General features: G+C 53.6%; 2 protein-coding genes across 21 annotated transcripts; one reads left to right on the top strand and one right to left on the bottom strand.

Moving 5' to 3' along the window:
- The first annotated feature begins 99 nt into the window (after positions 1-99).
- On the top strand, positions 100-9811 carry NDST2 (N-deacetylase and N-sulfotransferase 2). Of its 2 annotated transcripts, none has more exons than XM_024346454.3 (15): positions 100-232; positions 796-900; positions 2968-4312; positions 4501-4588; positions 4885-5039; positions 5222-5407; positions 5668-5796; positions 5927-6109; positions 6822-6918; positions 7676-7799; positions 7944-8118; positions 8333-8503; positions 8611-8683; positions 8916-9018; positions 9116-9811. In XM_024346454.3, the coding sequence occupies exons 3-14, from the start codon at positions 3308-3310 to the stop codon at positions 8975-8977; spliced, it is 2448 nt and encodes an 815-aa protein (XP_024202222.1). In that variant the 5' UTR covers positions 100-232; positions 796-900; positions 2968-3307; the 3' UTR covers positions 8978-9018; positions 9116-9811. The 2 variants fall into 2 exon arrangements, with proteins under 2 accessions (XP_024202222.1, XP_016774106.1); XM_016918617.4 differs by having other exon boundaries at positions 8611-8720.
- Positions 9812-9933: 122 nt separating this feature from the next.
- On the bottom strand, positions 9934-26113 carry ZSWIM8 (zinc finger SWIM-type containing 8). 19 transcript variants are annotated; one of them, XM_063780778.1, is made up of 27 exons: positions 25626-25960; positions 22885-23038; positions 22518-22612; positions 22169-22341; positions 21890-21997; positions 21677-21758; positions 21422-21542; positions 20541-20742; positions 20218-20393; positions 19164-19858; positions 18865-19061; positions 18000-18131; positions 17673-17852; positions 17387-17570; positions 17078-17176; positions 16054-16178; positions 14709-14949; positions 14452-14610; positions 14119-14347; positions 13654-13943; positions 13271-13494; positions 12234-12722; positions 11529-11712; positions 11251-11427; positions 10968-11087; positions 10533-10711; positions 9934-10411 (listed from the first exon to the last, which is right to left on the bottom strand). In XM_063780778.1, the coding sequence occupies exons 1-27, from the start codon at positions 25831-25833 to the stop codon at positions 10208-10210; spliced, it is 5427 nt and encodes a 1808-aa protein (XP_063636848.1). In that variant the 5' UTR covers positions 25834-25960; the 3' UTR covers positions 9934-10207. The 19 variants fall into 19 exon arrangements, with proteins under 19 accessions (XP_063636848.1, XP_009457017.1, XP_054516234.1 ...); XM_009458742.5 differs by having other exon boundaries at positions 10533-10643; XM_054660259.2 differs by having other exon boundaries at positions 10533-10643; positions 17078-17161.
- Between the last annotated feature and the right edge of the window lie 774 nt (positions 26114-26887).

The raw sequence follows: 26887 nt of genomic DNA, 5'->3' as shown, positions 1-26887 counted from the left end.
CCAGGTCGCGCGGCTGCTAGGGCCGGAGCCGGTGGATCCGAGCGGGTGCCACCAGCGGCGGCGCGCCGCCTCCCCCGGTGGGAGCGGTGGTTGGGCCAGGCTGCGGCAGAGCGTTCGCTCGGAGATGGCGGAGCAGCCGCGACGCGGCCCGTGGCCCCGAAAGCAGGGAAGCCGGGCAGCCCCGGGACGCGGCGGAGCCCGGGGACAGCGGGGACGCCGCCCAGTCCTCCGGGTGAGCCGCCCCTGAGGAGACCCCCCCGCCCACGGTCGCGCTCAGGCCCCCCCAACAGACTCCCTGGATGTTGCCACCATCACCAACCGCGGGGTCGTCCCGGGCGGCCCAGCGTGCGCCGCGCCCCGGGTCCTTTCCGCCGGCCTCTCTCAGAACCGCCTCGCTCCCCTCCGGACCGGGCGGGCTCCCTTCTTCCCGCAGGGCTCTCCCAGCCCAGAGGCTGTCTCGATGTCACCCCGGAGTCGCCGCCGCGCGCCTGTGGCCCCTTCCCCTTTGGTGTCCCACATCCGGTGCGCTCTTCGTATCCACCTGTGCCCCCGTCTCCTCTCGGCGGGGCCCCTCCACCCGCCAGCCCCGGGCCCCCTCGGCACCCGCAGCCTCCGCGCCGCTGCTCCGGCCGTCCCGGCCTCCCCAAGCCCGGGCCCGGCCCCCGTCTGGCTTCGCCGTCCTCAGAGACCTCCCGCACACACCCACCCCGCCCAGCCCTGCTGGCCCTCAGTGTTCACTGGCCCGGCCTGCAGCGCTCCCGGTGCCCCTTCCCTAAACCTTGCTGCTTCTTCCAGGTATGAAGCTAAAATGCAGCGGCTAAGAACGCGGCTCTGGAGCTTGACAGGCCTGACGTCGAATCCCAGCCCTCCCACCAACTGAGCTGTGTGATCCTGGGCAAGGTTCTAAGCTTCTCTGAGTTACTCATATGTGAAATGGGGATAATGGAGCATGTACCTTTTCCCTACCTCTTAGGGCTGGTGTGAAGATTAAATATATGTGAAGCTCTTAGAAGAATGGCTGGCAAGTTGTAATTTCTCAAATACGGGGTGATACACCCTGAGTATCAACTTCCCGTCAGTGACCTCCTCACTACAATGTTTTCTCTAAAGTTGCATCAGATTCTTAGCATTCACCCCTTCCCGTCACCATTTTGATCCTCTCCCCCAGCTGTCTTCTCGTGTCGTTTTACCTAGGCCAAAGCTGAACTGTTTTATTTTTATTTTTTTTTTTGAGCTGGAGTCTCGCTCTGTCACCCAGGCTGGAGTACAGTGGCACAATCTCAGCTCACTGCAATTTCCGCCTCCCACGTTCAAGTGATTCTCCTGCCTCAGCCTCCTGAGTAGCTGGGACTACAGGCGCCCACCACCACGCCCATCTAATTTTTGTATTTTTAGTAGAGACGGGGCTTCACCATGTTGGCCAGGCTGGTCTCGAACTCCTGACCTCAAGTGATCACCCGCTTCGGCCTTTCACAGTGCTGGAATTACAGGCGTGAGGCACCACGCCTGTCCTGAACTGTTTTTAAATCATCTCTGTCAATTCTGAAGGACCTCGGCTCTGCCTTATCACCCCTGAGATGTGTGTTTGGGGGTGGGTGGTAGAGAGGGATTGCCAGCCTTACAAGGAGGCTGAGTGGGGATAGTGACAATAAAGCTTACAGAAGCAGTCGATTTAAGAAAAAGAACAGACTCAGGAGGCTGAGGCCGGAGGATTGTCTGACCCCAGGAGTTTAACACCAGCCTGGGCAACATAACAAGACCCCCATCTCTAAAAAAAATTAAAAATTAGTAGTGTGTGGTGGTGCAAAGCTGTAGTCCCAGCTACATGGGAGGCTGAGGTGGGAGGATCACTTGAGCCCAGGAGTTTGAAGCTGCAGTAGGCTATGATCACACCAGCACACAGTATCCTGGGTGACAGAGCAAGACTCCATCTAAAAATAATAAAAGAGATCCCCAAAATTAGACCTCCTTAAAACTGTTTTCTGATCACACTGTCCTTTTTCCTTCTGTCATTGGTTGGATGTGACTTAAGCTCCTGTTGCTCTCTGTCATCCAGTCCTTACTCAAGTTGTTCTGTTTGTGTAACTGGACTCAATACCTCATGTCTCTCCAGACTAGCTCAGGGACTCTTCTGAGCTGTTTAGGAATAGGGTTGTAGAACTACTTAGGCTAAGTTAGGAAGGAGAAGTAGAGTGGACTCAGCTGTATGGCTTTTCTCAGCACCCAGTGTGTGGCCTGCTCAGGGGTTACATTTTTATCTCCTGACTGGCAAAGTTGAGGTGAAGGTCAGGGGCAGGTAATGTTTCACAAGCAACGGGTAAGGGAGTCCCTAATTTCTGGGTTTGGAAACTGGTAGAATGATTACCTATCATGAGGATTGCTCTTTCCTTTTGAACTCCCCCACCATAGTGTCCACCTGACTACAAGTTCGTTAAAGCTGTTGGCTGTGATATTGGGTTTGATTGATGAGAAGATTAACAGACTCATGAGTTCCTTATCTGATATTTTGTTGGAGCATGGGACTTCTGAAGACTTCCGGGGCTTTCCGTCCCTTCCTCACAGAAAGATCAGAGCTGTTGCTGGCTGCCAGCTGCTCAGTCATGGGCTAGGAACTCCTTTCAGAGCAGGCCTGTTTTTAGCCTTCTAGGATATTTAGTCTCTTGTTGATGGGAGATTTGTTCCTTTCTATCATTTGCATATACTGCTCCATCTCTGAGCTTTGCTTAGAGAGGAGAATTTGGACATTCATTTGGGTATTCTAAGAAAGGGAAAGGGAACAAGCTGTGAAGCTAAGGTATAGGACTCAGCTTGTAGATTCTCCTAGAGGAAACTTTTTTTTTTTTTTTTTTTTTTTTTTGAGAACAGATTATCCAGTAAGCAGGAGGTAAGAGAGATGGGATGGGGAGGAGAATGGATTAATGACAATTTCAGAGGGAGGAGTAACCCACTGATTTCTCTGTCTTACAGGTAGAGGGGAAGAGATTGAACTTTGCTGACCTTTGATGTGAGGCGCTCAGCCAGGGCCAAGGGGAGAGCCTGGCAAGATTTGCAGCCTGAAGCCATGGGCCAGGGGGCCATGGTGACCTGAGACAAGTGGACTCTGTATAGTTGCCCCCTGCTTCCCCTTCTACCTCCCCTACCCTATGCTAAGGGGACTCGTCTCCACCTCGTAAGGAAACTCCCCAAGGGAATCCCTGTCCCCTATTTTCCTATCCTTCTACCCTTCCAAGACAGTCCTAGCCTATAGAACTCCTACCTCCCATCCCCTGAGGTGGTCCCCATTCCTCCCTCCCTTCCTCCCCCCGCCATGCTCCAGTTGTGGAAGGTGGTACGCCCAGCTCGGCAGCTGGAACTGCACCGCCTCATACTGCTGCTGATCGCTTTCAGCCTGGGCTCCATGGGCTTCCTGGCTTATTATGTGTCCACCAGCCCTAAGGCCAAGGAACCCTTGCCCCTGCCCTTGGGAGACTGCAGCAGCGGTGGGGCAGCTGGTCCTGGCCCTGCACGGCCTCCAGTTCCACCTCGGCCCCCCAGGCCTCCAGAGACAGCTCGAACTGAACCCGTGGTCCTTGTGTTTGTGGAGAGTGCATACTCACAGCTGGGGCAGGAAATTGTGGCCATCCTGGAGTCTAGTCGTTTTCGTTATAGCACTGAGTTGGCACCTGGCCGAGGGGACATGCCCACATTGACTGATAATACCCATGGCCGCTATGTCTTGGTCATTTATGAGAACCTGCTCAAGTATGTCAACCTGGATGCCTGGAGTCGGGAACTGCTAGACCGGTACTGCGTGGAGTATGGTGTGGGCATCATTGGCTTTTTCCGAGCCCACGAGCACAGCCTACTGAGCGCCCAGCTCAAGGGCTTTCCCCTTTTTTTACACTCAAACTTGGGGCTCCGGGACTACCAAGTGAATCCTTCTGCCCCGCTACTGCATCTCACACGCCCCAGCCGCCTAGAACCAGGGCCACTGCCTGGTGATGACTGGACCATCTTCCAATCCAATCATAGTACATATGAACCAGTGCTTCTTGCCAGCCTTCGGCCAGCTGAGCCCCCAGTGCCAGGACCAGTTCTTCGTCGGGCCCGGCTTCCCACTGTGGTACAGGACCTGGGGCTTCATGATGGCATCCAGCGGGTGCTCTTTGGACATGGCCTTTCCTTCTGGCTCCACAAACTTATCTTCATTGATGCTGTTGCATACCTCACTGGCAAGCGCCTCTGCCTGGACCTTGACCGCTACATCTTGGTAGACATCGATGACATCTTTGTGGGCAAGGAAGGGACCCGCATGAAGGTGGCTGATGTTGAGGTCAGTCTTGTTACTTAAATTTTTTTCTTAGAAGCTATTCACACTCTGGCCTGTCAGACTCCCTTCCTTGATTCTGAGCTTGTCATAGGTACACTCCCTGCCTTTCCAGGCAGGAAGAATGCTACTTCTCATGTATTTCCTGTTCAGTCTGCTCTCCTGATTTCTCTTGTCCCTGCTACTCTTCCCAGGCTCTGTTGACCACCCAGAACAAACTCAGGACCTTAGTTCCCAACTTCACCTTCAACTTGGGCTTCTCGGGCAAGTTCTATCATACTGGTGAGCTTATACCCCTACTCCTTTGGCATATCATAGCTTGACCTGTCCCTTCACTGTCCACCTCCCTGGGCAGACAAGTTGGAGAAAAGGGTCAAGGTTTGGGGTCAGACTGCTGTGAGGAGCTAGTGGTGGGCATGAATTTAGGTTCGCATGGGTGGCTGGATGGCAAGTTGGCAGTGGGGCAAATAGAAAGTCTTAGGCAAGGATCAGGGATGGAAGGTGGTCAGTGTTGTTACAAAATAAAGGAGGGAACAGGGGCTGACTGGCTGTGGTCAGTGGTCAGCGTGTGGTCATAGGGACAGAGGAGGAGGATGCAGGGGACGACATGCTGCTGAAGCACCGCAAAGAGTTCTGGTGGTTCCCCCACATGTGGAGCCACATGCAGCCACACCTGTTCCACAATCGCTCCGTGCTGGCTGACCAGATGAGGCTCAACAAACAGTTTGCTCTGGTGAGACCCTTGGATCTCTTCCCCATAATTTCTCCCAGCCATGCTTCCTTTTCTACCTTCCCCTAATGGGCTACCCTTTTCCTATCCTTTACGTTTTTCTTTATTTGGAGGCTTCCCCACCCTCTTTACCCTCTACTCCCCAAACCTCACCAGGTCCTGGTGAGAGTCTATGCCATTCCCAGGAGCATGGGATTCCCACGGACCTGGGGTATGCTGTGGCCCCCCACCACTCGGGTGTGTACCCCATCCACACGCAGCTCTATGAGGCCTGGAAATCCGTGTGGGGCATCCAGGTGACCAGCACTGAGGAGTATCCCCATCTCCGCCCTGCCCGCTACCGCCGTGGCTTCATTCACAATGGCATTATGGTGAGGGACTCCCAATACAGGCTTGAATCAAACTCTAACATTTAGACAGCTTTCAACATGCATTGACCTATGTTCTCTATCAACTGCCAGTCCAAGTATGGGGGTACATAATTGGGGGTAGAAAGGTGAAAAAATTTTAACACCCTCAGTAAGAGCTTTATTGCTATAACTTCAGACTCAGTCCTCTATAAATCCCAGTGTCCTCCATCTACTTCTCATTCTATCTTTCAAATCTCATCTGTTTTTTCTTTTCCCTCCAGGTGCTGCCCCGGCAGACATGTGGCCTCTTCACTCACACAATCTTCTATAATGAGTATCCTGGAGGCTCTCGTGAACTAGACCGGAGCATCCGAGGTGGAGAGCTCTTTCTGACGGTGCTGCTTAATCCGGTAAGGTGCTGAGAGGAAGGGCTAGAAGATTGGAGAGCCAAGGTGTTTGCAGGCTGGGACCTTTATTCACCAAGGCTAATTCAGAGGTGGGGTAGGCTCTCCAAATCTGACATGCAGGTACCCCTTACAGATCAGCATCTTTATGACCCATCTGTCCAATTATGGAAATGACCGGCTGGGCCTATACACCTTTGAGAGCTTGGTGCGCTTCCTCCAGTGTTGGACACGGCTGCGCCTACAGACCCTTCCTCCTGTCCCACTTGCACAGAAGTACTTTGAACTTTTCCCTCAGGAGCGAAGCCCCCTTTGGCAGGTAAAGGTGGAGCTCAGTCTGATGAGAGACATGATAGGGGTGGGGGTGTTTTTTGTTGTTGTTGTTTTGAGACAGAATCTCGCTCTGTCACCCAGGCTAGAGTACAGTGGCACAATCTCTGCTCATTGCAACCTCCACCTCCCAGGTTCAAGCGATTCTCCTGCCTCAGCCTCCCTAGTAGCTGGGATTACACGCACCCGCCACCACGCCCGGCTAATTTTTTGTGTTTTTAGTAGAGACGGGGTTTCACCATGTTGGTCAGGCTGGTCTCGAACTCCTCACTGCAGGTGATCCGCCCGCCTCAGCCTCCCAAAGTGCTGGCATTACATATGTGAGCCACTGCACCCAGCCGGGGTGGGGGTTTAAGAGAAGACTAGGCCAGGCCGGGCACGGTGGCTCATGCCTGTAATCCCAGCACTTTGGGAGGCCGAGGCAGGCAGATCACCTGAGGTCAGGAGTCTGAGACTAACCTGACCAACTTGGAGAAACCCTGTCTCTACTAAAAACACAAATTAGCCGGACATGGTGGCACATGCCTATAATCCCAGCTACTCAGAAGGCTGAGGCAAGAGAATTGCTTGAACCCAGGAGGCGGAGGTTGCAGTGAGCCGAGATCATGCATTGCACTCCAGCCTGGGCAACAAGAACGAAACTCCGTCTCAAAAAAAAAAAAAAAAAATAGGCCTTATCTGATTATTGGCCCTGGCTTCAGAATCCCTGTGATGACAAGAGGCACAAAGATATCTGGTCCAAGGAGAAAACCTGTGATCGTCTCCCGAAGTTCCTCATTGTGGGACCCCAGAAAACAGGTGAAGTATCCTTAGCTAACTTCTCTTGCCCTGCCTTAAACCCAAAGGATCCTTTTGTCAAGGAAATCTCTTCTCTCTCCAGGTAATCACAGGAGTGAAAAAAGTATTTTTAATTTTAATAAATTTTTTTTTTTTTTTTTGAGATAAGAGTCTCACTTCTTTGCCCAGGCTGGAGCGCAGTGGCACGATCTCAGCTCACTACAACCTCCACCTCCCAGGTTCAGGCAATTCTGCTCAGCTTCCCCAGTAGCTGGGATTACAGGCAGGTGCCACCACGCCTGGCTAATTTTTGTATTTTTAGTAGAGACGGGGTTTCACCATGTTGGCCAGGCTGGTCTCGAACTCCTGACCTCAAGTGATCCACCTGCCTTGGCCTCCCAAAGTGCTGGGATTACAGGCATGAGCCACCGCACCCGGCCTTAATTTGAATTTTTAAGAGAGAAAAAAAGGAACTCCTTTTATACCCACCCCTCATTGATCCAGTCTCTTGAGGCAGTGATTCCTAACCCTGGTTGTATATCAGAATCATCTGTGGTGTTTTTACAAGATCACAAGTCATTCTGGTGCACGAAGCAGAGAACCACTGTTTTAGCCCTTCCCTGGGCCTCTCTCAGACTTGCCTCCTATCATTGTAGTTTGGCCATAGGGGATTTTCCTACCCAGAGTGGTTATTTTTTCACTTCCTTCAAGCTTATGCTGTTGAGCTGGCTTCCCTCCCACAATGGCTGCCTGAAGCTGGTCTTTCTCTCCCATTTAGGGACTACAGCTATTCACTTCTTCCTGAGCCTGCACCCAGCTGTAACTAGCAGCTTCCCTAGCCCCAGCACATTTGAGGAGATTCAGTTCTTCAACGGCCCTAATTACCACAAGGGTATTGACTGGTGAGACTGGGCCCCATTTGAATGTTTCTCAGAGGAACACTCCCTTCCCCCAAAATACCCCATTCCAGCTTCCCTCAGCACAGACTTCTGGCCACTTCACTCTGCATATTTTTCTGCTTCTCTCTCTTCTGTGCTACTTCCTAGGTACATGGATTTCTTCCCTGTTCCTTCCAATGCCAGCACTGATTTCCTATTTGAAAAAAGTGCCACCTACTTTGACTCAGAAGTTGTACCACGGCGGGGGGCTGCCCTCCTGCCACGAGCCAAGATCATCACAGTGCTCACCAACCCTGCTGACAGGGCCTACTCCTGGTACCAGGTCTGCCTGAAGCTGGGGACACACAGGCTAAAGGTTGGGGGGAGGGCGGAGGGGACAGTGACTGCTAGAGAGGGAGAAAGGAGTGAGGTTTGAGAAACTTAACTAGTGCCTTGGGGACGGGTACCCGTGCTGTGCTGTCTGTCTCCAGACCAAGCGTAAGGGCAGAATACTGTCAAATCACCAGTCCTTCACCTTCCTTCTCTTTGTCCTTCAGCATCAGCGAGCCCATGGAGACCCAGTTGCTCTGAACTATACCTTCTATCAGGTGATTTCAGCCTCCTCCCAGACCCCTCTGGCACTACGCTCCCTGCAGAACCGCTGTCTTGTCCCTGGCTACTATTCTACCCATCTACAACGCTGGCTGACCTACTACCCCTCTGGGCAGGTATAATCCCCACAAGAGCCCTCAGTGGGGTTCCCCTTCCCCTCTTCTTCCCTTCAGCCCAGAGGCTTCTTAGGAATATAGAGGGAACCACATCCCTGTCCCTTTAGTTGCTGATTGTGGATGGGCAAGAGCTGCGTACCAACCCAGCAGCCTCAATGGAGAGCATCCAGAAGTTCCTGGGTATCACACCCTTTCTGAACTACACACGGACCCTCAGGTGGGAGAGCATGACCCAGGGGAGGAGTACTGTATGGGAAATGGGGAAGCAGGTTGACCATGTCTGTTAGAGACATAGATTTACTCTGTCTCACAAGGAGAGACATGTCCCTGTGGGCAGGGAAGGGCATTGTGCATTTATGGAACTTGAGTTTCTCTTTTCCCTGGCACCTCATGGCCTCTTCCTGTTGAGCAGGTTTGATGATGATAAGGGATTTTGGTGCCAGGGACTTGAAGGTGGTAAGACTCGCTGTCTAGGCCGGAGCAAAGGCCGGAGGTATCCAGATATGGACACTGAGGTAAGTAAAGCCAGGGGCAGGGGAATCCCTCTCCACTTCCAGGATCTGATTCTGTGTCCCACTTCTTACCATTTCTGCCTTCATTTTCTCCTGTCAGTCCCGTCTTTTCCTTACGGATTTTTTCCGGAACCATAATTTGGAGTTGTCGAAGCTGCTGAGCCGGCTTGGACAGCCAGTGCCCTCGTGGCTTCGGGAAGAACTGCAGCATTCCAGTCTGGGCTGATGTCCCAGCCTCCCATACCAGCAAAATGCCCCCTGCTTCTCTAAGGGGCAGGTCCAGAGCAGGGCCCACAAGGGGGATTAGAGTGGCCTGGCCCCTCCCCCTCTACCTCAGTAGCCCCCAGGCCTGAGATGGCTGAGAAGGGAAGGGTATCCTTTTCCCATAGTTCTGGGGCAAATAAAGGGGCTTCCTTTGGTACCCCACATAATAGTGCTAGGTACCTTTGACCCATCATCTTGGGAGGTGGGGAGGAATGAGAGGGTCCAGGCAGGGTGTAGGGGAATGTATTAGTCCAATGAGATTTCCCTCTTCATCCGCAGCAGTGTATCTATCTATACCTGGCTATGGGAGAGACCCCTTGCATGGGAGAGACCCCTTGCATGGGAGGGACCCCTTGCATGGGAGGGACCCCTTGCTATGGCCCCTTTAGCCAGGCAGTGGGATCTACCTGTGGCCCGGCCTCCCTAATGTCATTCACATTGAATGGGGATGAGGTCGGACAGTGGCTCATAGAGCCGAGTATGAGCCCTAGCTGTGGGCTAGAAATGTCCTTAATAAACATCCTTATTTTTCTGTTTTGTCTGCCTCCCTGGAGTGGGAAAAACCTAGACTAAAGCAAGTGTCAGAAGTTTCCTCCCCAGTTGAAGGTTCATCTGCACATGGAGTTTGGAAAGAAGGGAAAGGCCCAGGTCGACTAGAGTAAAAAAGGAGTTTATATATTTATAAATGCCAAATAAATACCAGAGGCCACCCAACGCCCCCTCCCAGACAGGGCTGTCTCCCCCAGCCCTAGGCTTCTAGGGTCTGAGACATCTTGGCCCCAAGCTACAGCCCAAGAGCAGCTGTCAGTCTGGGCTACCAGGGAACTGAGTGAGGATGATCTGTCCAGCCAAGTTTCACTCCCCCTGTGTGAGGGGCCCCCATAGCCACAGGCCTGGGTCCCTGTATAGGACCCTAAGGGTGAAAGACTCAGGGGGAGAAGGTGGCCATCTCGAGTGAGACCCGCTGCCACAGCTCCTTGGTCTGTTTGCTGCGCTTGAGGTTCTGTAGGATGTCGTTGAACTGCATCATGCCCATGGGCGTCAGGCAGAAGGCGCTGCGGGCACTCCGGATCGCATTCACAAAGTCGTCGTAGTCCGCAGGAGTCAGGTGAATCAAGCGGTGGTGGATGTACTGGAGGAGGATGTGTGCAGGATGAGCCTTAGTACAAAGCACAGAAACAGGCCCTGCCTCCCTCTGGTCCAAGACCACCCAGGAAGTGCTCCACCCTGCTCCATTAATTCTAGGTTGTCACCTGCATGTATGCCTGCTGGCAGCGCTGCACCAGTTGGTGGAAGGCCGGGGCACGCAGGTGGTTGTGGGCATGAGCGGGACTCAGCCGCTGCAGCGTCTCCATGACGATCTCCTGCAGCACAAACGGGCTCAGCACCCCCTTGGCTGCCCCCACACAGAACTGGTGCACGTAGTTCACTCCTGGGGGGCAGGGGGAGGGGCATGAGACGGGGGTGGCCACCTCTGCCCTAGGGACCCAACTTACAGATCTCAGCTCTGGCCTGGCAGAGAGCCTCCCTCCACCCCAGGAGCTGAGGTAACCCTCCGCCCCCCGCGCACGCACACATACCCGACCAAGGCCTCAACTCTGAGCAAGAGCTAGGAAGGAGGTCTGGGATAAGGAAGGTGGGGAGAGCAGGTGGGGGGGGGCAATGGTCCTAGGGAGGGGAGGTGTTACCCAGCTTTGCTGCCAGCCCCAGCAACCATTTGACATCATCAGTGTAGGGGGGGGAGCGGGAGAAGTTGTTGGGGTGATCGTTGTGTGCCCGGCGACCCAGCATCTCCAGTGCCAGCATTCCTGGGAGATAAGGGTGGGCACATGGTAGGGTGTATCCTCTTCACCCTTTACCCCAACCTGCCACCTGACCCCACAGTAAACAAATGAAGAGCTAGAGGAAGGGTCCTCTGAAGAGCCACTGGCACAACTGCAGGTAGGAGCGCAGAAAGGGATGTCCTCTCACCGACACGGTAGGCAGCATGCAGGTGGTGCAGGCTGTGGGGATTGACTGGCTGACTGTGTGTCTCCTCCTCGGGCGGTGGAAAACCTCCGCTCACCAGAGGGCTGGGCTGTGTGGTCAGGGCAGGCAGTGAGGCACCTTGGATGGCTGGAAACGTGGATGCTGGATGGACACTGCTCACTAAGTGGGGTGAGAGCCATATAAGGAACTCAGAGCCCAAAGAGAGACAAAGAACATTCCCTCCCCACCTCCCCTGCCCAGTGTGCCTCCCCTCCATTCACCTGTTCCCTGGCCCCACAACTCACAGGCCACACTGGTGGGCAGTGGAAGCCCTGGCTCTGTGTGGTAGGGATGTACTGTGATGGGTGCCATGGAAGGAACGGGGAAAGACACAGCAGTGGCAGCAAGTGAGGGAGGAGTCACTGAATAAGGGTACTGAGCCCCCAGGAATGCAGGATGAACACCCTAGGGGCAGGGAGAAGAAAGGGGAAGATGCCAAACTTGATTAGGATGTTGCTCTCGTGCTTCACCCCCACAAGCTGCTATCCTGACATGTTTTTTTTGAGACAGAGTCTCGCTCTGTCCTCCAGGCTGGAGTGCAGTGGCACGATATCGGCTCACTGCAACCTCTGCCTCCCAGGTTCAAGTGATTCCCATCTCAGCCTCCCAAGAAGCTGGGATTACAGGCGTGCACTCAGCTAATTTTTAGTAGAGACGGGGTTTCCCCATGTTGGCCAGGCTGGTCTCGAACTCCTGACCTCAAGTGATCCACCCACATCGGCCTCTCAAAGTGCTGGGATTACAGGCATGAGCCACCATGCCCGGCCATCATTTCTTTATTTTAGTTGGGCTGGGTCCCCCAGACTCCCACCACCTCACCAGGACTCTCCGACTGACCAATTATACTCCCAGAGTACCCACTCCAACCCCCTATGAATTCCCAGTATTTTCCCATGCCTTACCCCCCAGCAGAACACTGGTCTCACCTGTGGGTATGCAGAGCTGGGCACAGGGAAGACGGCAGGCCGGGGCATGTGAGGCATGGGGTGGGCAGGGTGAGCTGGGTGAGTGAGATACTGAGGGCTACAGGGCAGGTGGGGCTGTAGAGCAGTGTAGGGGTGCAGGCCAGGGGAGTGGCCATGCCCCAGTCCTGGACCCGGGTATAAACTAGACCCCACCGATATGACGGGCACCACTGTGGCTGCTGCTGTCACTGCTGCCGCTGCCACTGTAACCGGCTCAGTCCCTGGGCCCCCTCTGCCCTCAGGCATACCCCGCCCAGCTTCCCCACCTGCCCTGATCCCACTGGCACTACAGCTTGTAGCCCCTTCACGGGCTGTGGATGAGCCACCTGCAGTTTGCTCATATAGCCAGAACCACTGGTGAGCAACCTCAAACAACACTTCAGGGTACACGCCCCCACCCTTAGCTGCCTCTTCCACTGCCATGCAGGCCTTCTCCAACATCAGGTTGTCCTGGAAGAGAGGGGCACAGAGTGTTAAGGGGGAAAGGCCTTTACCACACGGAAGGTGTTAGATGAGATTCCAATGTCTCCCTCAGAGCTGTCTCATTCCCAGGGAGTCATCAGAGGTCAGTGTCAATGCTTAGAGTCCATTATCAGTGCAGTGAGTGCTTCACACACTGAGTAAATACTGACCAAAATGAGTCAAGACCCAGGTTATAGTCCCAGTTCCAAACTAATTTAACAGCCCCCTCCCATTCAAGTCTTAGATGTATGAGGCCTTCCCTAAGTTTTCTATCCTGAGTGATCATCTTGGTCCCTAAACTGTAGGCCTCCATTTCCTTATCTGTAAAATAGAAATAAACCTAACCTTTGAGTTGTAAGGTAAAGAAAAGATGGGTGTGAAAGCACATTAATGGGTAAAATGTTGCCATGAGAGGACCAACAATCATCTGTAAACTCCAGGATACGGGAATCAAGAGCTGGGCCCTTAGCTTTCCCATGCCCAGCCTCCCTGCCCAGATGCCCCAGAAGAGGTTCCCAGATTGCCCGTAGAAATACCTGTTCCTTGCACTGCACCAGGGCCCGCTGGATCTCATTAGGGTTCAATGCATGGGCGTGAGGCAGGCAGCTCAGGGCCAGCTCTGCTGCCGCCCTCACCATATTGGAGTCTCTTGCCCGTGATGCCCTGTCAGCCAGGGATGCAACCTCAGGGGGTGTCAGGTGCCCATCCCAGCATTCTACCAGTATAGTCAGGGCTGCGCTGCCTATCTCCATGGCCTGGCCTTAGGGGAAAGGAGAGAAGGGCAGAGTTGGGTTAGTGTGGGCACCATTGGGGTGTGAGAAGAATGTCTTTTTATCAGATCAGTAACCCCACAAAGATAAGGGTCTTATCCCCACCAATTAATCCCCCTCCCATACCCAAGTCAGGTCAAATGATTTACCTGTAATCCAGGAAACGTGGGAAGAATAAGTACGTGAGAGCCAGTTGGGAGAAACAAAGTTGTGCAGGCCAAGGGCATAAAGCCCAATCTCGAAGGCGCAAAGGTGCAGGTTGCGGTGAGGACCCTGGTGGCCCCCTGAGGAAGATGGATGTGTGAAAATGGAAGTGCTGCTGTTGCCCCCTGCCTTGATCAGCACTGTCTTCGCCAGCTCGAAGTAGAAGTGTGCAGCTGCCTCTGATGGCTGATTGGGTACATGAGGGGCATGACTCTCGGGGCGGCGGCCCTTGTACCTGAAGGGGCAATGGGGTAGGGACGGGGGTTGGGGTTTCTTTGAAATGGGTATCCAGGTAGGTTGGGAAGGACCAGGGAAAGTGAGGATGCTGGGAGACAATGGTTGGATTGCACTAGGGGTGTGGCTCTGAGGGTGGGCCAGATCAGGGAAGATGGGGAGTTCTTCCCACTGACCTGCCAACTTCAACAGTCTTCGCCCGGGCTCCTCCACTGGCACTGGCCCGGCGACTTCCACTGGAGGATGAGGAGCCCAGGGAGTCCGAAGAAGAGCTGCTAATGCTGTCACTGTCCTGACCTCGACCCCAGGAGGTGGGGGCCCAGCCCCCTCGAAGTGGTCTCCGGCTTAAGGTGGGGGAACTATCCGATGTTGTTTCAGGGGCACTGCTGTCAATGCTGGCCATGCCTAACCCCCAAGAGAAGTCAGTCTCAGAAGTCAGGAGTCCCAGATGTTAGACTCCAACCTTCAGGATTATCCTTCCCTCTATGCTAGCCCACAGGCTATCCTACCTGTGTGCTTCTTCTTAGGCCGTCCTGGGGACCCCCATCCCCGTCCATTATAGCCTCCACGACTGCCAAGTGCCAAGCGGCTAGGAACCTTCCCTTCTGGCCTTGGGGTCAAAGCTGCCTCAGATGGAAGACCCTCACAGGGGGAATGTGGGGAACTCTCTAGGTGAGGAAAACAGGACGCTGGGATGAGCCCAGGAAAGGGGACCTCAACATAGGTCCACACCATTCATCCCCCCTGCCCAGTGCCCCCACCTCACCAGGCACATTCTTCTCTGTGAAGCCCTCAGTGGGGCCTGGCCCAGCCCCTGCCACACTCCCTGGTTGAGCAGGCCCTGCAGAGCCTGAGGTCAGTGGTTGCAGGGCCCCTGGGGCAGATGGGCCCCCGTGCTTTGAAGGAGACCTCTGGCTGGCTGTGGTTGGGCGGCTAGATGAGTAGAAAGAACTCAGCGTCTGTGGCTTATGTGTCTGGCTCTCTCGGTCCAAGAGTTTGTCTAAGATCTGGAAGACAGAAGCAGTGACCTCCAGAGAAGCAGTGACAGGATGCCCTTTAGCTCCTGACTTCCATTACCTTCCTTTCTCCTTGAAACAGCCAATTGCTACATCCTCAGGAAGCCTTCCCCAGTTACAACCACAGGATGACCTCCTGGTTTACATGTCTTTTTATAACTTATTTAACCCCAACATATCTTGGTATCCTCCATTAACACCACAGGGCAGAATATACTGATAGTCAATAAATACTGAAATAAGTGAATGAATGACTTTATGCCCTCTGCTTCTCTTCTTCCACCCCATGCCCAAGCACTCCTATAAGAACCATTGGTCTTCTCTTATTCTTTATGAGATGTCCCCAAGATTCCCTACTTACCTCCTATGGGCAGAAGAGCACTTTTCTTTTTTTCTTCTTCTTCTTTTTTTTTTAAGAGACAGGGTCTCGCTCTGTTGCCCAGGCTGGAGTGCAGTGGTATGATTATAGCTCACTGTAGCCTCAAACTCCTGGGCTCAAGCAATTCTCCCACCTCAGCCTCCCGAGTAGCTGGGACTACAGGCGCGCGCCACCATGCCCGGCTAATTTTCTAATTTTTTGTAGAGACAGGGTCTCACTATGTTGGCCAGGTTGGTCTCAAACGATCCTCCCGCCTCTGCTTCCCAAAGTGCTGAGATTACAGGCATGAGCCACTGCACCCAGCCTAAAATAGCACTTTTCTCATTGTACTGGAAACTCCCTGAGAAAGGTAGTAAAATGTGCTCTCTTTCTCTGCCTGTCAAAGGCCCCAGTACCTTGCCTTTTTTTTTTTTTTTTGAGACAGGGTCTTGCTCTGTCACCCAGGCTGGAGTGCAGTGGCGTGAACCCAGCTCATTGCAACCTCTGCCTACTGGGTTCAAGCAATCCTCCCACCTCAGCCTCCCGAGTAGCTGGGACTACAGGCATGTGCCACCACACCCAGCTGCTAATTTTTTGTATTTTTTGGTAGAGACGGGGTTTCGCCATGTTGCCCAGGCTTGTCTCAAACTCCTGGGCTCAAGCCATCCGCCCGCCTCTGCCTCCCAAACTGCTGGGATTACAGGCATGAGCCACCGCACCCAGCCCCAGTATCTTACCTTCTTAAGCTTGGCCTGGTCGTCCTTGTAAGTGATCATTAGTGCTAATGCCAGGTCACCCTTCTCCCGACGTGTGCCTTCACATAAGAGGGGATGTTCTGCCTCACTCACTGTTGTCTTCATGCCTGTGAGAAAGAGGACCTTATGGGGATTGAGAGTAGTCATAATTCCCAAGACAGCAAAGGTAAGAGGCCAGGGTTCCCAAGCCATCAGCATATGAAGTAAGGGGTTCCCTTGGTCCAACCCACATCACCTATAGAAGTCCTCGTTGACTATTATATCCAGCCTAAGCTCTGGTGTGCTTTTCAAAACCTTCATAACCAGGTCCAATCTGCTTACCCAGCATGTACTTATCATTTTAGGGAAGCTGGCCTCCTCATTCTCATGAAAACTTGATTGCGTTGTGTATTTACTCATGGTGTTCGCTGGTCTAGGACCTACTGATCTTTTAACCCACATTCCATATTCTACCACTTCCCTTAGGCCTTTCCCTAGATTTTTGTTTCGCTGCCCTTACAATACCCAATACCCATAGCACACAATTTTTTTTTTCTTTGTTTGAGACAAGGTTTCACTCTGTTGCCCAGGCTAGAGGGCAGTGGTGCAATCACAGTTCACTGCAGCCTCAATCTCCAGGCTAAAGCAATTCTCCCACTTCAGCCTCTGGAGTAGCTGGCAGCACAAGGCATGTGCCACCACACCTGGCTAATTTTTTTTTTTTTTTTTTTTTTTTTTTTTAGTAGAGATGAGGTCTTGCTAGGTTGCCCAGGCTGGTCATGAACTCCTGAGCTCAAACAATCCTCCTGCTTCAGCCTCCCAAAGCGCTGCGATTACAAGCATGGGCCACCACGCCCAGCCATATAGCACACATTTTTGCCCTGAATTCCTGTCTTACAGGCACTAGTTGGCTCACACGTGTCATCCTGACCTTCCCATTACCATACAGCCCTTCAGAACAAGGCACAGGTCTCATGTCCTTCAAGACCTGAACCAGGCTTAGCTCGCTGATATGCTCAAGACTCACCCAAGGCAGCAACTGCTGCTTCAAATCCCAGCTCCTCATCCCCAGGTGTCTCGCTGTTCCAGTTGCGACTTGGGGGCCGGGAACCTGTGGGAGAAACCACTGTATAAAAGTTGGGGTAAGTCAGGCAGACAGAAGTATCATGCATGGGAAAAAATACAGGGGAACCCAAAATCCTCATCATCACAGACCTACCCATGAAGCTGCCTGATGGGTCCTAAAGGTGATTCAGAAACTTGGGGCTCTTGGTCTTTCTTAGAGAAAGCTACCCCTACCCCAGTTCCCCACTTACTGTAGGGTCAGGCATCATACCTGGAGCACAGAGAACGTCAAAGATGAAACTGGCCAGCATGAGAGGCAACACAGGCCGATAGTCACAGAGTGTCCCCTCCCGAAGTTCCTCTGCCCGGCACCGCATGGTACTCATCTCGCTTGGACCCAGAGGGATCTTCTTGAGCAGGGCAGCCACCTCAGACTCCTGGTATGCCAGCTTTACCTGAGGGCACAGGAAGGAGCTCAGACCTCTGGTGTGTCAATAGAGATCAAGGTGCAAGGCTCTAAAGAGACTGAAATACAAGGCTGAGATGGAGCCTCTGACCTCCAAGGCCTTGGTAGAAGCTGGAGGCCTCTGTAGCTCCAAGGCAAACATGCCAACTCGGAAGGCCAGGTTGTGGTGCTCTGGACGCTCACTTAGCACTGTCAACAGGAAGGCCGCCTTGCTCAGGGTGTTGGTAGCCACCCAGGTCTGACGGCTCGTGGATACCTTGTTCTTCTTGCCCTAGAAAGGGAAGAAACACAGGAGACAGGCAGATGATTCTGACTTACCTTGGTGGAGGTAGAAGGATGCTCTCACTTGGGGTGGGGCATAGGAGCAGGTTGGGGGTAAGTGGGGGAGGGGAAGGTAGAGGAAGGGGGTCTCTCTCACCTTGGCAGGGGGCGGCTCTACCTTGAGGTCGGGTGGGTTGGCTAGCAGATCCTGGGCAAGCTCCACAGTGAGACGGGAGGCCTCACTGCTATAGCCATGCGCATGCAGGGCCTCAGCACAGGCAAACAGTACCTGGAGGGAGGACATGGGACCAGACAGGTTAAAGTCCCAACTTCCAGGAGCAGGACATCATGCTCACTCATGCAGCCAACATTCCTTGAACACCTGCTACATGCCAGGCGCTGTGCCGCTCCATAGGAGCTCTGGTTAGAGACACAGATACATAAACACACATGCCACCGTGATGCCAGCTATTACAGGGAAAGGTCAAGGGGAAGCAGGTGGGATATCTTGGGGCACAGGGACAGTATCAGAGAGACTCCCTAGAGGAAGTGATCTTTAAGATCCCTGAGACCTGAAGGAGAAACACGGGCTAATGGGGAAGAGCATTCCAGGCAGAAAGGTCAATCTGTCCAAAATCCTGGAGGCAAGAGAGAGCATGGCAGATACATGAGTGATTCAGCTGACTGGAGTGCAAAGGACAGAGCAGCCAAGTGAGGCTGGCAAAGCAGGCAAAGACCAGATCAAGTGGACCCTCACAGGTCATGCCAAGCACTTTCATTTTATCATAAGGGCAACAGGAACCCATTGAAGGGTTTTAAGCAGCAGAGTGACACCATCACATTTCAGGAAAATCTCGTGGAAGCAGAAAAGTGAGGAGACTGAAAGCAGGGAGACCAGTTCGGTGCCTCCAACAGGGTTCTCACAATCCTGCTGATGGTCCCGACACTCCCAACTAGAGCTAGATAGCCCCTCCCAGTTGTGGCTAAGGAGCACCCAGCCCTCCCTCCTTCCATCCCCTCACCTCCATGCGACTCTCCTGTTCCAGTGGCTTCAGCCCAGCAAACAGGTCGTGCTCCTCCCCAGCCCCGCCCTCGGCCTTCTCTTCCTCGCCCCCAGCCCCATCCTGGGCATTCAGATAGTACGCCTGGTAGTCATCATCCTCCTCTCCAACTGCAGGGGCTGCCTCTTTGGTTTTGGGAAGCCCATTGCCACTCTCATCTGTAGAAGGGAGGTCGTCCTGGGTACAGACATCCCCAGGCAGTAGGCCAGGGGGGCCAACAGAGGCTGTGGGAGGCTCAGGCCCTTCCGAGAAGTACACACCACCATCTTCTTCATAAGTATCTGGGGGCTCAGGAAGGAAAGTGGAAGGGCCTCGGGAGCCACCGTGGAGAGGACAGGGTGGAGGGCTCTCAGGGAATCCCTCGAAGGTGCTGGCCTCTGCGCCCAGGGCCAGGCTGCTGTCATCCAGGCTCATCTCAGCCAGGTCTGGCTCCAGGGAGCTGTCTTCGCTGCTCAGCCGTCGCTTGCTTCCGCCACCTGCTGAGCCCTTGCTCCCACTGCCAGCCCCACCCAGTGCCTTGGCTTTGCCCCCACCTGGACCCATCTTATGTAGAGCTTTATCTCCCCCTTCAGCTGAGAGGCGGCGGGGACCCCGCTGTGATGAGGGGACCCCCTCACCCAAGCCCTTTCGCTTGGTCCCAGGCTCCTTGGGCCGCACAGCTGGCTCAGTAGGAAGGGGTCGGGGCCGGTCCCGGGATTCCTCCAGGCCCCCAGAGCGGGAGGCACCTGGCCGAGAGGGCAGGGCCCGGGCCCAGCACAGTGCCAGCTTCCTGTCAGTGCCGCTGTAGGTGACACCAGGAAGTGGGTAGGCCTCTTCCCAGTTGAAGTAGCAGGCCTCCACCGCTGGCCGGAAGCCAGGGAAGAGCCGCTCCAGCGTCTTCTTGTGTTGGCCCCGCTTGACGTTCTCAATCACCTTCAGTTGCCACTGCCGCAGCTGCGTACACAGTTCCCGGCGCCTGTGGGAACAAGGGGCAGGAGGCTGCTGAGGGGCTACTGGGAAAGGATGGGCATGGAGTAGGTGTACACCCCAAAGAGGGGCATGGGGAAAGGACACAGGAAAGTACTTCTTGACCCAGCCCCATAAGCATCACTGAAACACTGGAGAATTTTGAAAAGTGGGTGTTATTTAGGGGAAGGAAGGATGAAAGCCTCTCAGAAAAAGGACTCGTAAATCACTGCTAACACCAGTGCTCAGCACCTCCCGTTTCCCGAGGACTAAAATCATGGTATGTCTCTGCAAACAAGGAAATGAAGGCTCAGTCTGTCCTGAGCTGGCCCAGGCTCAGTTCTGTGGTGAGCCTCAGGGGAGACTCACCGCTGGGGGCTGAGTGCAGGGTCCAGCACGGCCAGCCTCCACAGTGTGACCATCTCGTCACACATGCTGGCACAGGCATGGGCTGCCACCTCTGACTGCCCGTTGCTACGGCCCGTGTGCCCACTGGCACTGCTGTGTGAGGCTGAGGTACGTACGCTATACCACCAACCTGTTATCTGGAGACAAAGAAGGCTGTGAGCTGCACCTGAGAGCTCAGAGAAAGGCAGAGTAGCCCTCCCAGAGTCCATTTCAGCAAGAGGAGGATGAGGCAGGGGGAGGGAAAGAATGAGCTACCACGGGGCTCCCCAACGCTGAGTGATTACCTGTTCATAGGTGAGGCACTGGTCAGTGAGGATTTCCAACAAGGGGGCAGCATTGCTGTCCCTCCGCTTGAACATCTCCCGCACGATGCTTAGCAGGTTCCAGACGCCCTCTGGCTCACGGCCCCTCAGAGGGCGCAGCAGACATGCCCATTCAGCAGCGGCTGGCGGCTCCGTGGAAGACAGATACATGGAGTTCACATCACTGTAAAAGCAGAGGAACAGAAAACCATGACAGTAAGACGGGGCTGAATGAAACCTAAAAGGGCTTCCAGCTCCAAAATACAGAAGATAGAGGGAAAAAGACATCTGTAACAAAATTTTTTTTTTTGAGACCAAGTCTTGCTCTGTCGCCCAGGCTTGAGTGCAATGGCGCGATCTCACCTCACTGCAACCTCCACCTCCCGGGTTCAAGCAATTCTCCTGCCTCAGCCTCCCAAGTAGCTGAGATTACAGGCGCCCGCCACCACGCCTGGCTAATTTTTGTTTTTTTAGTAGAGATGGAGATTCGCCATGTTGGCCAGGCTGGTCTCGAACTCCTGACCTTAGGTGATCTGCCCACGTCGGCCTCCCAAAATGCTGGGATTATAGGTATGAGCCACCGCCCCCAGCCACAAAAACTCTTTAAATCTTTCTCTGTTTCCATTTCCTGATCTATCAAAAGAAGAAAAGGAACTCTTGCTAGGTAAGAGCAGACCACTCTGTGACTGTACAAGGTCATCATCTTCCATCAATTCGTTAGTGACAACTGTGTGCCAGGCACTGTGCCAGTTCAGGGAATAAAAGGTAGGGGTCACAGGCATGAATAGAAGAAAGGATCTGTCATCAGCCTGAGGGACGCTCCCCCTCCACCACAGACACAGGTATGCAGAGATCCGATTTACCTGAAGACCACAGGGGAGGGGCCACAGAACTTGTGCAGTGTCTTTTTGATGTTGTCAGTGAGTGTCGATTCATCCAGATACCAAGTACTCTGGTCCGATGCTGAGGGCCCTGCTGTGGGGTCTGAGGATGACAGGCAGTCAGTCATCTAGAGATAGGGGCCTGGATTTGCCTGACAACAGCAAGTCTTGAGTAAATGGCGCTCTGCACTACAAGCTTGCTTTCTTCCTACTGCCAATCTTTCTCACCACACTCACCCGGAGCTCCACACACTGTATTGATGGCTGTTGACTGGGAAGACAGGAGTTCGTCCAGGAGACGCTGAGCTGTGGGGAGGATCTGAGGGAGAAAGAGACAGAGGCAGGCAGAACACGGCCTAGGTGAACCCATGGAGGCCTGGGCCTAACAGGAAGGCTGCTATGCGGCCTGGCCCGGAGCTAATTGCAGGAGGGGGTGCCGACCTCACCCACCTGCTGAGGGAGCTCACTGATGAGGTACTGAGCAAACTTTTGCAGCTGGTCCCTCTGTAGCCGGGACAGGGACTCTGAGACTGGGGCTCGCAGGCAGACTGCAGAAGCCTGAAGGGGACACAGAGAAAAATGGAACAATCTGAGAACAGGTTTGCTGGAGCTGGGGGACAGAGAGGCAGAGTAGGGGAGGCGAGGGGGCTCACATTGTAGCCAGGCATGCAGCAGAGAAGGGGGGGATGGAGTGTAGGATAGGGCCGGGATAAATTGGGAGGGCCTCACGTTGTGGATGCGGAAGAGACAGAGTGCCACGACGTGGGTGCACCATTTGGCCCCAGCCCCACAGGTACAGCTGCAGGAAGTGACCCGGCAGCGGTCAAACATCACAGCCACGTTGTAGGCCCCTTTAGGAGGGACCATCTGAGGTGGCACCACTGTAGCACTCAGGTGGAACCCTGGGGAGAAATGGGGGCATGGTCAGGGAGTGCTGTCAGGACCTGGGTCTCTGCCCTTGACCCTGGCCCTGCAGTTATTCAGACAACATGCTCCAGCTTCTTGCGGTGTGTTCTTACTTCATAAGCCAGGGGATGGGAGGAGCAGGATGTGCCACATGGCATGATGGCCCACTCACCTATCTGCAATGGGTCCTTCACAGCCCGCATGCGGAAGAGCTGATCCCCTCGCTGAAACTCATCCGCACTGCCATTGGCCAGGCACGAATACAGCCTGGGGGTGAAGAAGAGGACACAGCCACAACTCAGCAAATAACCTTTGGCAGACCCTGTCAGAGACCACAATGCCCTAGGCACTCTCTCCCTAGCCTCACTCCTTCCCCAGGGCGGGGGGTGGGGGGGAGGGAGTGGAATCCCAGGCAATCCCTCCCTTGTCTTCCTCTTACCACTGCCCCAAATACAATGTCTCCTTTGTTCTATGGGAAACCCAGCAGACAGTGTGGAGTATCAGGACCCCACTCCCCACCATCAGTCCTTTGGCCTCACCGAATGTCCTCTTCATTCTCAGGGAAGCTCCAAAAAGCAATTCGGAGCTGTAGCTGCTCAGGCACTGGTGGGTAAACTTTCTCCACCACTTCAAATGGGATATGAAATGCCACCTGCTTTGCTGACAGCTCCACCAATGGGATCACCAGTCCATCTTTGCAAACAATGGTTGGGATCAGGGGAAAGAGAATAGGAAATGAAAAGGGCCATGGTTTCTTGGCACTCATGCCAGTACAACATCCTGGGCCTCATCTTCACTATGAAAGAAAGAAGAGACCTGGATGAAAGTCCTAGGGATCCCCCTATCAGGATACACTAACCCTTAAGGCTCCATATGGGAAAGGGGAGCTGGACAATCCCCAGCCCACAGCCGGCTACACCTAAGGTCTAGAACAGAAGATACCAGAGATATCTTAAGAAACTCCTGGCCAGACAGGTGTGTTCCAGGACCCTAGCAAGTAACCCTGCTCACATGGCTCAGCACTGAATTTCCCATATTCCACGAGCATTTTAAATTCAAATTACATGGTTAATGTCTCTCCTCTGGCATTCTTGCCTCCGATTGCCTTTTTTTTTTTTTTAACCATCCCTTTTACTCTAGATGACTGTAGGCCCCCAGCTAAGGAGACAAGATAGACCAGAGCCCACAGAAGGGATCTCAAGAAGCACGAGAGGCCAGACCACTTTTGGCGCACCTAAATGACAACTTCCCACACTGGAAACCCTCAAGGGGAGAGAGTTATCGCAGGGCACCTAGCTACTGCTGCAACTGGAATCACCTGAACTAAGATAAAGTTACCACTCAAGGTTTTCCACAGTGTTTTAACCAAAAAGTAGTGATAACATGACAAACTACATCTCACAAAATTGCTAGTCACATTAATAGATCAGAAAATCATAGAATTAAAAAGAACCTTTTTAGAAGAGTTAACCCCTTTATTTTATTTTTTTGATTTTTATTTATTTATTTTGAGATGAAGTCTCACTCTGTCACCCAGGCTGGAGTGCAATGGTGCCATCTTGGCTCACCACAACCTCTCCCTCCTGGGTTCAAACTTACCTCCCACCTCAGCCTCCCAAGTAGCTGAGATTACAAGCGGGTGCCAACACACCCAGCGAATCTTTTGTATTTTTAGTAGAGATGGGGTTTCACCATGTTGGCCAAGCTGGTCTCAAACTCCTGACCACAAGTGATCCACCCGACTCGGCCTCCCAAAGTACTGGGATTACAGGCACGAGCCACCGCACCTGGCCAACCCCTTTATTTTACAAGTCAGTGACTGAAGTGGGGGGACTGGGGTAATATGGCATGTTTTCCCAGATTTTAACCTGACCAGGAAGATACCAATATGTTAACAATCTTCATCACTATGACTTCAGTTACTTCCCTCAAAGTGAGGGAGCACTAAGCCCCAAGACCACCCACATACTCAAATATGAAAGAAGCCAGAAGGCCACAGAAGACCCACGGTAAAACTGCCTATGATCTGTGTGTGTTTGTGTGTGTGTACACAGGCCATATCCTGTCTCCAACTGAAGCTGAATGCCACCAGTCCGCCACTCCTAAAAAGTGATATATATGCCGGGCGCAGTGGCTCACGCCTGTAATCCCAGCAATTCGGGAGGCCGAGGCGGGCAGATCACCTAAGGTCGGGAGTTCAAGACCAGCCTGACCAACATGGAGAAACCCGGTCTCCACTAAAAATACAAAAATTAGCCGGGCGTGGTGACACATGCCTGTAATCCCAGCTACTCAGGAGGCTGAGGCAGGATAATCGCTTGAACTGGGGAGGCGGAGGTTGCGGTGAGCCGAGATCGTGCCATTGCACTCCAGCCTGGGCAACAAGAGCAAAACTCCGTCTCAAAAAAAAAAAAAAAAAAAAGTGATATATGTAAATTTCTCTCTGTCCCAAAGGAGCACCAGAAATCTCCACAAGCCAGTTTGGAAAACAGGACTCTTGGAAAGGCCTGAGTAGAATCACACAAATTAAACATCTCAACTGCTGAAAAAAGCCAGCTTCCACTGAGGACCAGGACAAAAACTGTGCCATGAGGAAGGCACAGCAGGCAAGTCCCAGCCTTGGCTTCTGACAGATATTTGACATGGCCAGAAGCAAAGTCTATGATCTAAACCTATGAACTATGGAATCTCTGGCAGGCCAGTTCACCTCTATTTTCCTCTGGGTGGGATCCCTTCTTGGTGCTTCTGGGATCAGAGATCATCACCCCGAATCAAGAAGCTCCCAATGCACTTTGCAATGCGGTGACAAGCCACAAGTGGTCACTTCTTCACAATCAGCCCCCTACCCACATTCTCTTCTCTCTACTTTCCGGTATGCCTCAGACTGAACTCACTTAAGTATTCCCAAGTCAAAGACAAGATTCTTCTCCCTTATCCCCTCTCTAAGGCAAAGGAGTGACGAAAGATTTACTTTCTGTCCACAGGATCTCCCTGTCACAGCGCGCGCACGCGCGCACACACACACACACACACACCCCCACACCCACACACAGGTGTGGAGAAGCCAGCCCACCCCAGGAAGGCCGGAAAAGCGAGTTCTGAAGTCTGTTCTAAGCTTGGGACAGCTCCCAGTCGGGGACAGCTCCCGGCCGGGGACAGCTCCCCTTTCTTCCCCTGGTTGAAGAGAGCTCTTGGTCGGGGACAGCTCCTGGTCCCGGACAGCTCCCGAGCGAGGCCCAAGCAGGGCCTGCCGCTCCTCTTCCCCCCAGCTCACTCTCACCTCGCATTCTGGTACCGCCACTGCCACCTCCGCCACCGCCGCCAGTGGGGGAATTGGGCCCCGCTGACTGTTTGCGCCATCCCCGCCAGTTCTGGCAGAGGCTCTCGGCCTCGGAGATGAAGGAACAGAGTGAATCCTCCTCAAAACGGTCCGAATCCTCGAATGAGAAGCGCTCTCCGTCCTCCCACTCTGCAAACATCAGCTCCATGGGGCCCGCACCCCCCGGGGCCGGGTCCCCCCCCGCGGATCCGGGGCCTGGGCCGCCGGCCGGGGGTTGAGGGGAGGCCCGGGGCCTGAGGGGCGAGCCGGGGCTGGGGGTGGCCGGGGCGCTCAGGGCGGCCGTGCCGGGCGAGAATCTCAGGCCTGGGAAAGAGACGGGACCGGGCCTCGCCCAACAGCGCGGTGCAAGCGGTGATCTTGGCCAGTCTCCGAGACTTAGGTCCGGGACGAAGCGCTCGGCGGCTAGGGCCTCTAGGCGGCTGCGGAGCCGCCTCCCCCATCAGCTGATCTGGACTTCCGGCCGCGCGGGCCACCACCACTTCCGCCCTCGCGCGCTCGGGATCCGGATCGGGTACGGGCGAATGTAGGGGACACTTTTATTTAATGGCTGCATTTGCTTTTTTTCCCTCGAGCCCACCCTCAGACATCATAAGAGGAAGCCAACTCCCAACGTTATACGAAGCAACTACAGATCCCAGCAATAACTCGGAGTCCATAATGTCCCCAAGGCATAAACAGCCGCCATGCATGTTGGGAATTGTAGGCTGTCAGGAGAGGACAGGAACTATTGGATGGAGTTATTGTCTTAACTCTGGATAGGCCCCAGGGTCGCACCACCTTCTGGGAATCGTAGTCCAGAAGTCTGCAATCCAGCCGAACTTTTTATAGGGTCTAACTGGGGAAACATCAGAAAAGAATGCATTTGATTTCAGGAAATGGTTGTACTGTTTGTCCATACGGCCTTTGGATCTAGTAACTCAACCTTTTTTTGTGCCATGGACCCTTTAGCAGTCTAGGTAGGTTTCTGGACCCCCTTCTCAGATCGTTTACAAATGCACAAAATACCAAGAATTACAAAGGAAACCAGTTGTTTAAATACAATTATTAAACTATTAATAGAACAAATCTGTAACGTGATAGTGCTCCTTTATTCACACATTAAATGACAAGATCTAGGAGGAAGCGTAGTAACTATCATAATTTTGAAGCTAGTGATGAGTATAAATGCTTTTTGAGATATTTGTAACCAACTGTAACATGGT

The sequence above is a fragment of the Pan troglodytes genome, chromosome 8 (genome assembly GCF_028858775.2).
Source record: "Pan troglodytes isolate AG18354 chromosome 8, NHGRI_mPanTro3-v2.0_pri, whole genome shotgun sequence".
In the NCBI taxonomy this organism is placed as follows: domain Eukaryota; kingdom Metazoa; phylum Chordata; class Mammalia; order Primates; family Hominidae; genus Pan; species Pan troglodytes.
Note: the sequence above shows the minus strand (reverse complement) of the source record. Positions and strands in the feature narration are given on the sequence as shown.